This window comes from Enhydra lutris, unplaced genomic scaffold (genome assembly GCF_002288905.1).
Source record: "Enhydra lutris kenyoni isolate GAN:26980312 unplaced genomic scaffold, ASM228890v2 scaffoldscaffold33, whole genome shotgun sequence".
NCBI classification, from domain to species: Eukaryota; Metazoa; Chordata; class Mammalia; order Carnivora; family Mustelidae; genus Enhydra; species Enhydra lutris.
Window position 1 is genome coordinate 81,012 of NW_019154117.1, and position 17,443 is coordinate 98,454.

Here is a 17,443-nt window from a genome sequence, read left to right on the forward strand (position 1 = left end):
ACAGGGACTCAAACAAGTGCGTGTACGCGAGCTCGCGGCCGTCCCGCAGCAGCTAGAGCGCGGCGATGCAGCCCTGTCCGCGCAGGAGCCACGCAGCGCGTCCCCACAACGGACTGCGACTCGCGCTACGAGGCACGCAGGACTGTGCGCGCTGCACACCGGAGGAACGGCGAAAACACGGGAAGTGGAGGAAGCCAGACACAAAAGGTCACAGACGGAACGATCCCGTTTATCGGAAATCTCCAGAACGGGTGAATCCAGAGACAGAAAGCGGGCGGGTGGTTGCTGGGGGCTACGGGCAGGGGGAGATGGGGAGGGGCTGCTTAGCGGCGGGGGCTACTGGGAGAAAACCAGACGGCTGACGGCCGCGTAACACGGAGCCTGTGCCAAACGCCGAACCGCACTCTCTAAAACGGCTAATTTTAACTCGTGTGAGCCTCACCTCAGTGAAGGAGAAATCTCGCAGTCGTGCTTTCTAAAACCAGCAGATTGCTCTTCCTGTTGAAGGAGCTGTTCTGGGGCGCCTGGGTGGCTCGGTTGGTTAAGCATCTGCCTTTAGCTCAAGTCATGATCTCAGGGTCCTTGGACTGAGCCCCACCTTGGGCTCCCCGCTTCACCCTCCCCCTCTGCCCCTCCCCACGGCTTGTGCTTTCTTTTGTTCTCAAATAAAGTAAATAAAAGCCTTTAAACAAAAGAACTGTACACCTGCAAGTCAATTACACCTCAATACAGGAGGCTTTACAAAGCTGAGTCTTCATTATCGCTCAGAGACCAGGGTGGGCACGTAAGGCTCATCTGCTTCCCGGTAGTGAGCGCCCGTCATGCAACAGCGCAGGCGTCCGACAGACGTGCACGGAAACAAACCGCCCCGGCCCAGTACTGCCACGCTCGGGAGCGCGCTGGCTTACCAGCTCCGGGAGAGGACAGATAGTCCCCGTGTTCATATACAGCCCTTCCACAACGATGAAACGTCGGGTGACCCGAGCCTTGCGAGGATTCTTTAAAAGGAAAAACAAAAAGAAGACATTTTTTTTTTTATTTAAAAAAAAAAAAAAAATTTTTTTTTTTAATTTATTTGACAGACATAGATCACAAGCAGGCAGAGAGGCAGGCAGAGAGAGAGGAGGAAGCAGGCTCCTTGCCGAGCAGAGAGCCCGATGTGGGGCTCGATCCCAGGACCCTGAGATCATGACCTGAGCCGAAGGCAGCGGCTTAACCCACTGAGCCACCCAGGCGCCCCAAAAGAAGACATTTTAAATCTCAGTAGCTGCACACGCAGAATCTGTTCAATGCCCCCTCGCACTCCACCCGACAAAATCTATTCATCTGAGTAAGTAAACCAACAATCTGGGTGAGTTTCAAGTTCAAGGTTTTATACCCTGTTATTTTGAGACAACGGTGCTGTCTTTTCTCTTTTCCCAGTTCACCCAGTCTGTGAGGTGACAGCACACACACACACGCGCACGCACACACACATTATTTAGGGGCTCTGAGAATGCTGAAGCACAAACAAACCCCTACACCCAGAATGACTGAGATAGCCCAAGGGAAGTTTCTGGGGAAATGGGCACATTTTAGGTCACAACGGGGCCATGATACCTGGATTATCCACTGGTCAAAATGTATGGCCAGGATTTGTTCCCTCCAACATCTACCGAGTTTGCCTAAAACAGAGCTACAGTGACGATGGCAATCATCACAGATGGGGTGGGAGTGTGACAGAGGCTCTGATGACACAAGAAGGGCACGAGGCTTCTTACACTACTGTGTTTCCTTTGAATATGCCCGAGATCTTCCATGATAAAAAGCTGAACAGACAGACCCTGTTCTCCTTCACCTACCCAACAGCAGATAAAATCCTTCCTAACCACCGGGTCAAGTAAAACTCAACCATGACCTCATCCAGGCATGCGTGAGGCAGTGGCAGAGGCTACTTCAGAAGACACATAACCTTCCTGCACCCCGCTCACGGCAGGTCACTAGTAATAAGCCGCCCACCCTGGGGAATTTGTAGATGCTTCAGGCGTGCAAGGCTGGAAAAATACTGAGATCCTTGGGTAGAACTGGCACCATCTTCCTACGCAAAGGTTTCTTGCCTCTACGCTTCTAACGAGGGACGTGCCAGGACCCACGGCTGTGACGCTCAGAGCACGCGGAATGCACGCCCCCAAGTGGGCTCAAGCACCTTCACGCCACTCTTGACTCAGACCCGAACGCCATGGGTTTGCTGGGGGTCACGGGGGAGGACATGAAGAGAGGCGAGCCTCCCCCTACCTTTCCAAAATGAAGTATTTTTATTACGACTTAAAAAACACTCAATGGAGGAATCTTGGGAAATGGGAAAGTGCACAAAATTTTTAACAGATTAGGTAGTTACAAGACCCATTGGTAGCGGCTATCTTTCTTATAAACTCTGTTCAAATCAGGATTTTACTGCCATAGTGTTAGAACCGGAGTTAAAAAAATTAATAATTACTGAAACCATGATTTCGGTGGAGATACACGACTCTGCTGCGGACACACCACAGAGTGACTACGGCACCAGCGCTGGGTGCGGGCGGTTTCCCTTCTCTCCCTTTCTTACGTTACACTGTGACCACGGCCGACTCTCTTCGGCAGACACGCCCCGACACAGGTACACGCGCTGGCGCGATCCGGCGTCACCTCCGCAGACTGGGGGTTCACCCGCTCCCCGACGCGCACGCTGCCCTCCTCTTCCCGGAAGCGGCCCGCGCTACCTTCCCCCAAAGCTGCCGTAAGTAACTACGGCGACGAGGAGGCGACGACAGGCGGACCCGCCTCCCCAGCACCGACTGCGTTTAATAAGCAGCAACGCCGTCGCTTCACACCCACAAGTGGTCCGCAGGCGGGTTTCCATGACCAGTCGCCACTTCAGACGCAGTTCGGCGGGTCGGCAAGCACAGAACTGCGCAGCTTTCTTCAAAAGAATCGTACCTTTTGGTCTTCCGCCTCCTGTTCCTGCAGCAGGCGCTCCAGGTCGGCCATGTCGTTGTGCTGAAACACCTTGATGGCGCTCCGGGAGGCCTGCAACCCTTTCTGAATGGCAAAGCAGGCGGCTCTGTCTCTGCAAGGAAGGGAGACCACCCGAGTGGGCTTGTGGAAGGTCTTGTCCACGCTCGGGAAAGGAGCGCTCGCGTGCCGGGCTGCTCACCGCGCTCCCAACGCGCAGGTCAGCAGGCACACGTGACGGCGCACACGCCCGCGCGCACGGAGCTCACCCTGCCTCGTCTCGCCCCTCAGAAGGCAGCGTGCGCGTCTGTCCCCGCACAGCAATTTCTTCCTTCCGAGACCCACACAACGCCGGTGACCTCACCCTCGGTGGCGCCTCGGATCGGACGGGCGCAGACTCTGCCCTTATTCTGCCGTGAGAAGTGATACCGACCGGGGACTCTGGCTGTGGCGGCTGAAACTCCAGTGAGAACTTCTAAACCGAGGTAGGGAGGGAGGATGTCCCGGACACTGAGCGGCATTACTTTAAAGTATGTGCGAGGCTTCTGCCGCGAAGATGGAACGGTCCCATTTCCCCTGCTTTTCTAAGTACAAGCCCAAACCCCGGACACTGCATATAGAGCAGACACAAGACGACTCTGAGAAGTGCAGGAAAATGACAGCCGGCTGGCGACCTCTGACACGCCGTCTCGTGGGCTTCCCTGACTTGGAGCTGACGAAGCTGACCCGCTCCAAGTGCCCAGGGGCGTGGGCACACAAGCTCACAGAACCTGCCCTCTGCGGCCCAAGGGACAGGAAAGGGGAGGCTTGGCAAGCAGAAATGACTCGACTGAAGCCAAACCACAGAAAACCTGGGCTCATCCCCCCACACCCGCGAGGGCCGAGGGGCCCAGATTCGGACCGCTGCAGAGCTGGGAGGCGCGCCGACAGCCGCCCCGGTGGCCTCAGAGAAGGGAGGCAGAACTGGACCCCACGAGCCGGTAACAAAGCCCTCCCGGCGGAGTCCGTGAAGACCGCGTGGAGAGCCCCCACCACTGCTCCCCCGCAGGGAGGGAAAGCCTCCCCTTCCTGGCTTGGGCTGTGCCAGAGCAGGCTCAGGGGAGAGCGGGACTCTCACTAACACTGACGGAGATGAAAACACCCCCACCCGGTGTCAGTGGAGGCGGAAGGGGGACCCTGGCCTTGTACCTCCACCTGGCAGTCACGAGGCAGTAGTGAATGCCCCCCGCCCCTAATGGAAGAGTGACAGAGAAAGCCCACTAAACCCCAAGGTTTAAATAAAGCATAAACTCTGATAGCAGAATAGGAAAATGTCCCGATTTCGAGTATCACTTGTCATACCACGAATCAAAAGATATCAAACAGAATGAAAGAAAATAATCAACAAATACCAATGTTGAGTTGACAGATGTCCGGATTATCTGAGAGTCGTTTTAGAGCAGTCATGATAAAAATACTTCCGTGGGCACTTATGAACGTGCTTGGAACAAGGGAAAAGCAGAAAGCCCCAGGATAGAAACAGGAGACAAAGAATCCCATGGGGAAGCTAGAACTGAAAAACACCATGGCCAGAAGAAAAAAAAAAAGCAAGAGAAAAAGGAAAAGTACAGGGACAGGTTCAGCAGCAGGCCGGGTGGGACGGAGAGAAGAATGGGAGAAGCGGCAGACAGAACAGAAGCTACGCAACAGAAACCAGAGAAAAACACGTGACAATGGAAGAACAGAGCCTCAGAGACCTGCGGAACTACAATGAAAGCTGCCACACTGGCCGCAGCGGAGGGCTGGAGGACGGAGAGATAGCGGGGCTGAAAAGTACTCAAAGAAATAAGGACGGAAGGTGTCTCCAATTTGGTAAGAAGCTGGGCGAAATTCATATAAACCCAAACAAACGCCAAAATTATAGTAAAGCTTCTGAGAACAAATGATGATGAAGAAATCTTGAAAGCAGCCCTAAAATGACACCTTACAGAGAAGAGAAAAATAATTTGAGAGACCAATCAGAAACCAGGGAGGTCAGGAAAAAGTGGGGTTTTTATATTTACATTTATATTCCAAATGCTTGGAGGAAGAGAACTCGCAAACAAGAATGCCGCGACAAGCAGAAAGATCCGTTAGGGAACAGGGGAAACGAAGGCAGACGAAGGCAAACCAAGAGAAGATGACCCCAGCAGACCAGGGGAAAAGGAATGGCTAAAGGAAGCTCTCCACAAAGAAAAAAATAAGTAAAAAAAACGAAAGAATCTTAGATTATCAGAGCGGAAGAAAGAACAGAGTAAGTAAAATTATGAACAAACACACTAGGCTTTTTTTACCTTCCCAAGTTTTCTAAATTATTATGGATGATTTAAATAAAAATTAGAATACTGTCTGATGTGGTTTTCAACGTATGTGCAGGAAGTACTGAAAACAATTATAAACAAGGAGAGTACAAAAGTGTAAGGAAGGTAAAGGTTTCTCTACCTGAAATGGTAAAATGACGAGATCAGCAGATGGTGGTGTTACATGCATACATAATGTCATACTGAAAGCAAGGACTAAAAACAAACAGGACTGTGCAATGAGAAACACTCAAAAACACCGTGGATAAGTCAAACTAGAATCCCAAAACAAGTTCACTGAACCCCCAGAAAGGCAGGAAATAGAAAACAGAAAAATAAAAAAGAGATAACAGATACAAAACAAAAAATAAAGTGCCCTCACATGTCCAGTAATTACTTTAAATGTAAATGGCCAAAATACACAATTTAAAGACAAAGACTGGCAGAATGGATCAAACATGTCCCAACGATATCCTGCCCGTGAGAAAATATACCACAAGGTACATAATAACATGGTAGTGGCTGTATGTGTGATACGCACGGAAAATACAACATGCAGACGTTCATCAGGAGGAAGCAGAAAACCTATGTGGTTACCTGATGAAGGAGACTCTGGGACAGAGAAAATTACCAGAGACAGAAGAACATTAAACAGTGATAACCAGGATCAATTAACCAAGAAAATATGGACCAAACGACAGAGCTACAAAAGGCTGAGAAGCAAAAACTGAGGTAAGAGAAGGAACACAGACGCATCACAACCACCGTAACTGCAGAACTACCAGATGGAGAACCGGCGAGGCCAGACCAGACCTCAACACCACCGTGAACTGAGACGATCTAAGTGTCGCTGATGCAACACATCACCGAGCAGTGGCCAAACACTCGTCTTCAGTGACCAGGGAACACATTCTCACACATACCACATCGGGAGCCGTGACGCAAACTGCAACAAGTTTAAAATCTCCAACACTCAGAAATGAAACACACTTCTAAGTAATTTGTGGGTCAAGGAGAGTCTAAAGGAAAATAAAATATACCATACTCAGTGAAAATAAACAGACCAAGGTGTGTGGGACAAGGCTAGAGGAGCACATAAGTAGCGCACAGCACTAACACATTAGAAAAAAGGAAAAGTCTCAAATCAACAATCAAAATTCCCAACTAAAGAATCTAGAAAAAGGGCAGAAAGAAGCCAAAGAAGAGCAGAAGGCAGGAAACACCAGCAGAAAGTGACAGAATTGAAACAGAAACACAACGGAGAACAACCACTGAAGCAAACAGCTGGTTCCTTGCGAAGGTAAATAAAACTGAAAACTGGAGCAGAAGTGACGGGAAAGAGAGGAGCCAGAGCACCGGATGGGAATGAAACGCGTCATCACACTCAGAAGAAAAAGGAAATATTACAAAGAACACAACGTAAGTCTGACAACTGAGAAGAGCGAATTCCTGAAAAACACAAACCACTTAACTCATCAATATGACGTGTCTGACAATCTGACCAGCCTTTTAAGTATTAAGAAAATCGAATTCAGAATTAAAATTCTTCCAAAACATAAATTTCCAGGCCTGGTTGGCTTTACTGGAGAAATGTACCAAACATTTAAGGAGTTGACATTAATTTTATATGATTTCTCCAGAAAACACCAGCAGGAATCCCAGGGGATTTTATGGACTCGTCTCCTGATGACAAGACCAAAGTCCAAAAAATGCAAACATCATTAGCCATGGGAAATATAAACTAAAATCACAATAAAATCTCTCTATACGCTGATCAGAATGGCTAAAATTAAAAAAAAAAAGACACTACCAAATGCTTCTGAGGATGTCGAGAAACTGTATCACGTCATACTATTTATGGGAATGCAAAATGGCACAGCTGCACTGCGACAGGCAGTGTGAGCACCCGTGTGACCAGGGGTTCCCAAGGACGCCAAAGCCCTCTGGCTGAGACTCTCCCAGCATGTGGCAGGGTCTCAGCTTGGTCCGCGAGGTGAGGGAGGGCGGCCCTGCAGAGGCACCACCATGCGGGGTGGGCGGGGAGACGATTCTAGGCACAGGAACTGGTGTGTTCAAAGGCCCCAAAGCGAGAGGAAAGTAGCGTATGGGGCCAATGAGGCTACAGCATGAGCACCTGAAGGAAAAGGACAAAATGAGTCTGGAAAGGTGGTCTGGAATGCAGAAGACCATAGTAAGGACTTGGATCTTCGTTTCAGGAACGAGGGGAGCTCTTAAGCCTGATGTCATCCGATGAGCATTTTAACAAAGATTATTCTGGCTGTGCTGTTAAGAAGGAAAGGAGGAAACAAAAGTAAACCTGAGACCTAAAATTCAAAGTCCCTTAATGATCCACTGAAAGGACAGCGGAGGCTTGGGCTAGAGGGTGGTGCCCGCGGTGGGGGCAGATGGCTGCCAAGCCGGGCCAGCCCAGCCCACTGCTGTCCGTTCTCCCTCTCCACACAAGCGGAGACGCCCCACAGCCAGGGCGCGTGTGCTCGAGCGCGGACTTGCTCGTGGCTTCTCTGACCCTGGCAAGCTGCGGAGCAAGGTCAGCAGAGAGTGGGACTCGGGGCGGGGCGGTGGGCAACGGAGGGCTCCGCTGAGTGACTGCGTGGACAGCGACCGCGGACCCTCAAGGACACTACGCTGCCACAGAGCTACAGAGGGAGTAAGTTTGGCTCCCCAACATTAATAAATAAAACCAATCAATTAAGAGAAAAATGCTCTCGCCATCCTTCTAGTGACGGTCTCCTCAGTGCCGCACCAATGCCGTCGTGGAGATTCCTCTTTAAGCAGAAAGTCGGTATTACCTAGGGCAGAGAGCCTCTAACAAAGGCATTCCCCGGGAGGATCACCGTCCGCTCCAGAGGAGCTCTGATGGGCTGCACAGGTGAAGCTACTCACACAAACACGATGTCGCCTCTCTTGGAGTAAGCGGGGATCGCACTGGCGATGGTGGCAAACCCGCAGGAGTAGATGATGGCTTCTTCCGTCTTCATGAACTTTGCCAGGCGGTCCTCCAAATCCAAGTGCACATCTACAATAAGACGTTCAGTGGGTGAAACATCTCATTCTTTTTCTTTAAGTACAGAATAAAGAAAATAACCAAGCAGTTTAGTTAGTGATAGTGTCACTTTATGGCCACATGAAACCGTCTTTGAGTTGTACATTATATGGGATCTGCTGAGATGACTCTCGGCCAAACGATTCCCCAAGCCTGAGAACGGCATGAGCTACTCGGCCGCCCCTACGAGGTGTCAGCGGGGCCGCGCGACCCTGGCTCTTGCTTCTCCGTCACGCTAGCTCCGCCACACAAGGCCCAGCGACTTCACCTGCTTTAACTCCTCAACCAACCACATGGTGGCTTTACTAACGTGTGACACGGTATTAAAGCCTTTTCCCATTAGCAGAACGTACCACAGCAGACATTGAGACAACTGGAAACCGACTTTAAAAGGGAAAGACAAGACGAGCAGAAGAGCCCGCGCGCCCTGCAGACAAAGGTGCTCCCTCCTCGGAGAGCGGCGCCAGCACGCGGCGCGCACCTGCTCCGGCTCCGCGGCGCTCGCTCTCCGTCCGACTCTCCGCGTGAGCGCACGGGGACTTGAGATGCGCGGCGCAAAGGGAAATGCTGTCATTTACAAGAGCTGCTTGAGAAGAACGCGGGTGGAACAGCGGGAACGGACGGTGCCCGCTAACCGGGGACCGCCCATCGCGGCGGCTCACGGCCACTCACCTTCCCAGGCTCCGGCGCCGGCCACACGCCCCAGCAGGCGGGCCACACGCCCCGGCGGTGGCTATAATAAACAGCGCACGGACCGGCTCTGAACCTGAAAACGTCGAAGTGGTCCTAAAACGAGGCATCACCCAGAGAGAGGACTGTTAAACTTCCTCTAGCTCTTTTCGGCGAGCAGGACCCACACCCGGACAGCCGGCAGAGTCGTGCCGCACTCCCCGTGTAGGGTCAGGAAGCGGACGCCCGAGGCGAGCTCTAGCGTCCTTGCCGGGCTTGGCTGCTCAGTTTCACGCCCGCACTGCAGGTGTCTTGCCATCGAGCGGGTTTGGCTCAGGGCCCGCCTGCTGCCGTCGGCCACGCTGCGGCGAGTTCCCAGCCGCGCCCTCCGTTCACGAGCAAGCGCGCTCATCTCCGGTCAGGAACCACGGGGCGCGGGTCTCAGAGTCGAGGGACCGCGCTGCTTCAGGCAGGCAGGCCGCAGGCGTGACCCGGCCCCTCGCCTCTTCCTACGGGCTTGGAGTTCTGGAGTTTTCCTGCGCCAGCTGCTCCCTGCCGCTCAGCCGTGCCCCTCTGTCCGGCGGCACGAGCCCAGCCCCTCCCTGGCCCTGCGCTTACCAGACTCCCCGGCCTTACCTGGCAGCCACTGCACGTCTGACTAACAAACGAACAGAGAACACTACTGGACTCCCTCGCCTAAACACTCTGTAAAACGTAGTTTTAAAAGTCCGTTCTTTTATCAGACCCGACTGGAATGGGATAAACAGCTCATTTCACAGTTCCTCCAAGACATGCCCACGCGAAAGACCAAACATGCCTCTTCCCGTTGGCAGCTAAAATGGACACCAACACAGCCTATTACGAAAAGCACATGAAGAGTCCTTTGACGTCCATTCCCGAGAGGTCTCGGTCACTGCACGGATGACATCGACGTCAGCTAAGTGTGGGACTTTACGGTAACGAAGTTGATGACTGTCCCATGTGATCCAAATGGCGTCACACAGGTGCTCAGGTCTTGAGCATCAGACCCGTGACATCACCAACACAGAGGACGTGACCCTGACCCTGACGGCCCGTCCTCTGCCACGCGCTGCCAGTGAAAGGTTTCGGGGAAAATCGGACGAGAACGAGGAAAGCAGCCACACGCTAGAGAACCGGGCCTCCCCCCGCGAGTGAGGAGCTCCTCCTCCTCCTCCGCGCGCTCTCTGCACCATGCCTGCAGGCGAGCCCCCGCCACCCCCACTTCGGACCAGAATGAGGCAAGTCCCCCTCTGCACGTGACAATGGGGCCTCTGAATCAGGACTGTCTACCCCGAATCTCCGTGATTCAGTGAGCAGACGAGCCCCAGAACTGCTCTCATCCAGTATCTCCATTTCAAAAACAAAACACCTGCTACGGACAAGAACTATTTTTGCTAAAAACAAAGAAGACTTTAAATCATTCTGTAGACTCTGCTTTACACGACTCCTTTTTTCACTGACGAGCGATGAGAAAGTCCAACAACTTGGCTTAATTTCAGGGCTTTAGCATTAGCTACGCAGTGGATGAAAACTGCATGTTGGAAACGTTCCCACCGTCGTACACACTCGTAACTGCTCTTCCATCACTGCTAAAAGTGGTTAAGAAGACTCTACAGTAAGTCAACGACTTACCGATTCTTGCCTTTCCCAAAAGTCTAACAAAGACTGGCCTCTTCCTCCTCGTACCTGGAGACACTGGGCTTTAGCCGACGGCAGCCTCGCAGAGCAGGTTCTGGGACAGGCGGGTGCGCTGCGCTGCCTGACTTCTGACCTGTGACAGCTACTCTGAGCAATGACTAAACTCTCAGCCAAGGGAGGGGAGGCAGCCAGCAGGGAAAGCGCCAGGCCGCGCTCTCCTGCTCCTGATGTCGGTCCTCCGTGTGGATGAATCGTTCCACCGGCTGCTCCACGGATCTGCACGGAGTGCGGGCAGAGCACCGCACCCTCGGAGTCACCACCAGGAACACACGCTGCAGGGCAGAGGCCACGGAGGGAGGTGCCAGAAAGCTCTGTGTCCCTCCCAGCACTCGCGGCGCTTTCTTGCACCTGCTCCCTAACCAGAACCTAACAGAAGGGATTCGGGGCCAGTACAGGATGTCTGGCACCCACGGCAGGGCCTGGCCATGGCAGTCATCACAGGGGGTTCCAGATCTGGCCCCCCGCCTCACCAGGTGTGGACCAGGGCAGGCCTGACACTGCTGCGTGCCTCTCAGGTCTTTCCTCTGTCAAACAGGGAACAGTCAGACCCGCCTCAAAGGACTGTCACCAGAACCACGAGTCAATGCCTGCGAAACACTCACAGTAACGCCCGGCATGGAAAAACCAATACACCATTGAAGTGTTTGTACAGGTAAATCAATACTTGTAGGATAAAAGGCTTTCTTTTAAAAGGAAAAAAGCAGTTACACCATTTTCTAATTAAGTTGTCCAAACCCCACATATTTAAGAACCTCATATCATAGTAATTTTTCCATTCGCCCTCCCTTTTATGTAGCTCCTCTTTTATTCTGCTAAGAGGTATTTTGGCTTTCTTGGTTGTCTTCCAAAGGAAAGACTACAAAATAGCCAACGTCAGAACAGTTTAGAAACCACCAACTACACTTTTTCTTAAGGCTCTGTATTTTGTGTTACAGACTCTTTTTAAGCCCTGGCGACAAGGACAACTTTTCTTAAAAGTACGAATAATACACTTACGCACTCATTAGAGCATAAGTATAGGGCTGAGTGCTTTCCAGAACGTTTCTACGTGCAGCATCATCTACGTGATTCTTGCCAAAACGTTCTGAGCTGTGCAAACAAGGAGCGTCCCCTCCTACCCTGCAAAAGCAACCCCGTGACGGTTAGTAGGAAGAAGTGGCAGGTCTAGGAATGTTATGACCAAATGTTCCTCCTAATAAAACATGCAGGCATGACTCAGTTGACTGCTCTGAATTAAAGAAAGAATATACTCTGAAAAATAAACTGAACGATTTACTTGTTCACTAATGGCTCCTGAACACAATTCAATGCCACCATCCTTCACCACGAAATCCTGCCACTGACTGTATCTTAGTTTAAGAACAAAGAGTCAAGCAGGCACCGTGTATGCAAAGCAGATGCCGGGAAACCAGTGACAACCTCCAGCAAGAGATCTGAAGGCACTCAAGGACAACCGAGAAGCTGGACAAGACCAAGTGTCCAAGCGCGCGGCCCCAGCCCTAGAGGAAAGTCCCCTTTGCGACCTGACAAATCCTGGTGCCGTTCCCAAACACACGCTCTGACAATAACATAAGAAGCTGGAAAACTCCTAATCACATGGTCCTGACGAGATGACCGGAGACCTTGAGGAGTTCTACTCCCCAAAGGCAGAACGTTCAGCCTAAGAAACTAGATGAATTTTAACTCAACCGTCATTTGACCCTTTTTTCTGTGTTAATCATCTAACGTCATCTAATACGTTACTATGAAATAATAAAAAGGAGAACATTTTACTGAAGAAATTTATTTTTACTAGTGATTTACATTCATTTTTGAAAAGCTGAGAAAAGAGCTAAACAAGAAAGTCTCTTCATCTTTGAAAGTAGATGCCTGAATGTATTACTCCCAGGGGACAAAAAACATGACAGTAAAAAAATAACCTTTCGTGGGGGCCCCTGGGTGGCTCAGTTGGTCGAGTACCCAACTTCTGATTTCGGCTCAGCTGAGCGTCAGGCTCTGCACTAGCAGGGATCTGCTCAGGGCCCCTAAAAATCCAAACCCAATTTAAATTTCAAACTCACTGCAACAGCAAGGTACAGAACACATGCAGGCTATGCTGCCATTTTTGTAAAAACAGCAGGAAAACGTATGTACAGAAGTCGTTTGCTTTCGCTGAAAAACGTCCCTGGAGGAATCAGGAAGGAACTACTCACAGGAGTAGCTCCTTAGTAGCTGCCTTTTGTGGGGTTGGGGGGGGTGCGCTGCGATAATGGTGGGGGAGGAGACAACTTCCACTCTCTGTGAACCTTCCCAAGCTCACATCATGGGCTGAATTATTCAATCAAAAATACTACCTTAGGGGGCGCCTGGGTGGCTCAGTGGGTTAAAGCCTCTGCCTTCAACTCAGGTCCTGATCCCAGGGTCCTGGGATGGAGCCCCACATCGGGCTCTCTGCTCAGCGGGGAGCCTCCTTCCTCCTCTCTCTCTCTGCCTGCCTCTCTGCCTACTTGTGATCTCTGTCTGTCAAATAAATAAATAAAATCTTAAAAAAAAAAAATACTATCTTAGAAACCATGAACTTGGGCATCTGTGTGGCTCAGTCGTTAAGCGTCTGCTTTCGGCTCAGGTCAAGATCCCAGGGTCCTGGGACTGAGCCCCTCCTCGGTCTCCCTGCTCAGCGGGAAGCCTGCTTCTCCCTCTCCCACTCCCCCTGCTTGTGCTCCCTCTCTCACTGTCTCTCTCTGTGAAAGGAATAAATAAAAATATTAAAAAGAAAGAAAGAAACCGTGAACTAAGGATCCCGCGTGTGGAAGCACACTCCAGCCCGGGGCAGCCGCACACCGAGGTGACTGGGCTATTTTACCGGCTTTGGGAAAACTGGTTTCGAAGAGTTGAAACTTTTCTTTTCCATTACTTGATTCAGCAATAAATCTGCTATTTTATCAAATTAACTCCCAAGTAGAAGCCAAGGCCACACATGCAAATAAAATCCCCTAGAAAGAAATGCTTTTAAGAAAGTGATTTTTTTAGCCTCAGCAAGCAAATCACAGAAGTTCTTGTTGATGAGATTACAACAAACAACCCATAAAAAATGTCTTCTTGCCTAGCTCTCGAATACTACTTATCTAGGAGATAATTCCTCACCAGTAACAACCACGCAGACAACCGTGTCTGCACTAGACTGAAGAGGGGGACTGACAGCTCTGCAAGTCTTTGGTCCTGCCATCAGGGCTGGCACCAGAGTACTTGGCTCCTCGTTACAAGGCTGGAATTCATGAGCTGTGTGACTGTGAGGAAGTCACGTAACCTCTCTGAACCTTCCACGCCGCTTCTGAAGGACTGGGATGCTGGAATACAAGACATTTCAGACCCGTTCCAGCTTAAAATATTGGGACAGCTACTCTGTTGTCTGTTTCCAATACCAACGATTTAATAACACTAAGCTAACTACAGAGCACAGAAAGGTTCTCCCTTATAAAAACACCTTCACTGTTTCAGACAGACACACACACGCACAGGCTGAGACATGGAAACTCGGACAGAAGACAGAGGAGATCTCCCAGGCTCTATTTTCCCCACAAGCTGCCATGTGGAAGCCAGAACGTTACGTCCAGGACTATCTTCAAGTGAACCATCATTTAACAACATTTTCCCTGAGGACTCGGAGTTGGGGACTTCGTCGTGTTTGGAACCACACTCATCCTCAGACCCAGCTGGTCACCAGTGGCCCTCTTCCTTCCAGAAAGAGCCCCATCACCGACCCTTCGCCGCCTCCCACCCCATCCGTCCTGTCTCCCTTCCCGCAGGAGGCGGCTGCCTAGTTGGAGCCATCCCCCGGCCCACTCACAGCAAGGCTGGAGCCAGGGTCTGGGCTCCCAGCGGAAGGGGGGGCAGAGCCAGGTGCAACACCCATGCCTGCCTCGAGGGCTACAGCAGCCGCGGGGCCCGCTCCTCCACGCCGGCCCCCCACTGCACCCTCGCGGACAAACACAAGGACGGTGGGCTCGGCACTGGAGGAAGGACACGGGGAAGAAGTTGGTTCCCGCACGACTGTGAAGAGCAGGGCCATCTGCGGCAGGCCCCGTCCCCTTCAACAGGCAAGCGCGACAGAAACAAACCGGGTCTCCTCGTGCCACGGTCCTCGGGGCGCCTACGAGAGCAGCTTGGGCTCCGCCGGGCTGACAAGCTGGCCCTGGGCAGCAGGTTGTTTCCTCCACGAGGACCAGGGCCCCTCCCAGGCTGACGCACGCACCCCACGCCAGCTCGCCACGGATCTCGTTTCCGAGGAGTTCTGAAACTGAGCTGAGTCCGTCGTGAGACGCGGGTGATGGTGTGAAGGAGACAGCGGTACGTACCGAACGTGCCGTAGAATCCTCTAGGTCCGCAAGTGCCCACGCCGTACTTCTTCAGAGACGCCAAAGCCGCCGCCTGCGTGGGAGAAAAGTCCGGTCTTAATGCTTTGTCTCCAGGGCTCACAGCCGACGCTCCCTACTCATGAGCCCCTCCCAGCAACCCCCGCCACCAGCCATGCTCCCTGCTCCCTCAGAGGCGTGGCGATCTGACGGGACAGGAGGATTAGGCACGTGCAAAGATGGAGGGACAGACCTTAAGACGTGGAAAAGCGGCGTTAGTCTGATCACCCAGACACGGCTGACTCGAGGCCTTTACGCTTTTTGGCATTTCTGGGCAGAAGCCTTTCCTCCGAACGGCTCACCGTCCTCCGGGACACAGAGCCATTTCCGAGGCACACCTCCGACTGTGACCCGGGGGCTGGCTCACAGGGGCCGCCAAGCCATACCACACACCCTGACTGGCCCTGTCAACCTGGGTCGCAGCTCTGCCAGGAGCGAGCGACGGCCAGTGGCCAGCAGAGGGAGCCCCTTCCCACTCTCTACTCGGACTCTTCTCTCCTGCACGGCTCTGTAGGTCACCGGCGGGTCCGCACAGGACCTACTTACCTTGACCCGAGCGTTATCCAGCAATCCCAGGAAATTAAAGGAGGCAAAGTTGACACATTTCTTTCCATTCACCACAATGTTGTGGCTGGGGGGGCTGGGGAGAGAGAGGACAGAGGCAGATTTGAGCAGATACTCACATTCCAGGGCACGTGCTGTCACATCACCCTGGGGCCACACGACACAACTGATGTCACTAACCCTGGCCGCGCACCGGTCTCCTGGCTCTCCGCTCAACCTAACCGATGAGTCATTTCAGATTTATTTATTTCTAGAGAGAGTGTGAGTACACACGCGGGAACGGGAGAGAGGCAGCGGGAGACAGAGAATCCCCAGCCGACTCGGCGCTGAGCGTGGAGCCTAGCACAGAGCTTGACCTCATGACCCTAAAACTGTGACCCGGGCCTTAATCAAGAGTCAGCCGCTTCGCCGACGGAGCCACCCAGGCGCCCTCTTCTCGTTACTTTTGGAGTGTAAAATTAGGAAGTGGTATTGATGAATCAGCCACTAGTTTTCTTATCGGGCTAACCTGTAGGACTTAAAAAAGAACAACAACAAACAAGTGAGCTCTAAGTCCAACGTAGATAAATGGCAAATCTTTGATTTTAAAACTCATTAAGAAAGAAGTAGCTAAATGAAATCAAGGACCTGGGGAAAAAGTGTGGAATAAGACAAAGATGAAGGAAATATAAAAACATCAAAATCAAAAGCAAGAATGGGCAGAAAGGGTTTGGCTTCACAGTTAAATAGCTTGAAGGTACATGTTAATCCAGAGAGACCCAACGGCGGTCAGTGGGCTCGGTCTCCCAGTCCTACAGTCGGTGCTGGAATACTGCGTAACAGGGGTCCCGCCCCAGCCCCAGGGAGGACCAAAGCAACAGGGCGGCCACTGGCCCAGGAGCCCAGGTCTCCGCTACCGGGGCCGGAGACGAGCCCCTGAGGCGCCACAAGCGCTCCGCTGATGACACATCCAAAGGAAGACCGGGAAACCCTGCTCTCGGGCCAGGCTCCAAGCACTGGTTTTCGAGGAGAGAAAGAGATGGCGCTGGGCAACCTGGAAAGGAAGAGAATGACCGCCGGGAGCAGGTGGACCCGCACGGCAGGCGGGAGGCCTCCGGGAAGAGAACATGGGGCGCGCCTGCATTCCAGCTCCTCCTGGCTTCTGGAGCTCGGGGAAGCTCCCTAGACCCGTGAGTCTCTGCTCCTTTATCCACAAAGTCGGGAGAGAACCCGCCTCTCTGGAGAACGGCTCTGAAGGACTGGCCCCTAAGGGGTGCTCCCTAAATAGTCCTTCCTTCTTCCCTACGGCCTCCAGGGCTTCTCCTTCCAACCACCTGCTCTGACTCTGAACCCGCTGGGTCATTCAGTGGCCTTCTCAGGGTTCCCGCTCCTGCCGGCACGGGGGCGCTGGCGCTCGGAAAGAGAAAAAACGGAGCCGTGTGGGTACAAGTCTGTAGTCAAGGCTGCTGGGAAAGTCAAGGCCGTTCTACAAAAACTGATAAGCAAAAACAAAACAAAGTGAAACAAAACACTAACAGAGAAATCAAACCATCCAGAAAAAGTACACCCGAAACCGCTGAGCACAGCTGAGAAGCTGTCCGGAGGCAGCATGACGTAGGAGCCCGGGACCTTGTTCCCGTCGGCACCTGGAGCAGGGAAGGAGCAGCTGCGGCAGAACGGAAGGTTCCCACCGTGCTCCGCGCAGCTTGGCAGGGACGTCACACCCAGCCCTCACCACGGAACAGCAGAGGCCGGGACCCTTCAGGACC

General features: G+C 52.4%; 1 protein-coding gene across 1 annotated transcript in view; it reads right to left on the minus strand.

Moving 5' to 3' along the window:
* Positions 1-641: 641 nt before the first annotated feature.
* Positions 642-17,443, minus strand: part of LOC111153496 (serine palmitoyltransferase 1-like) — a 29,206-nt gene continuing 12,404 nt past the window's right edge. The window contains exons 4-8 of the mRNA XM_022512553.1: positions 15,678-15,771; positions 15,075-15,147; positions 8,193-8,325; positions 2,956-3,085; positions 642-998 (exon numbers count right to left, since the gene is read on the minus strand). Of these exons, the coding sequence (XP_022368261.1) occupies positions 792-998; positions 2,956-3,085; positions 8,193-8,325; positions 15,075-15,147; positions 15,678-15,771 (637 nt within the window). The 3' untranslated portion in view covers positions 642-791. The remainder of the gene's footprint in view (positions 999-2,955; positions 3,086-8,192; positions 8,326-15,074; positions 15,148-15,677; positions 15,772-17,443) is intronic.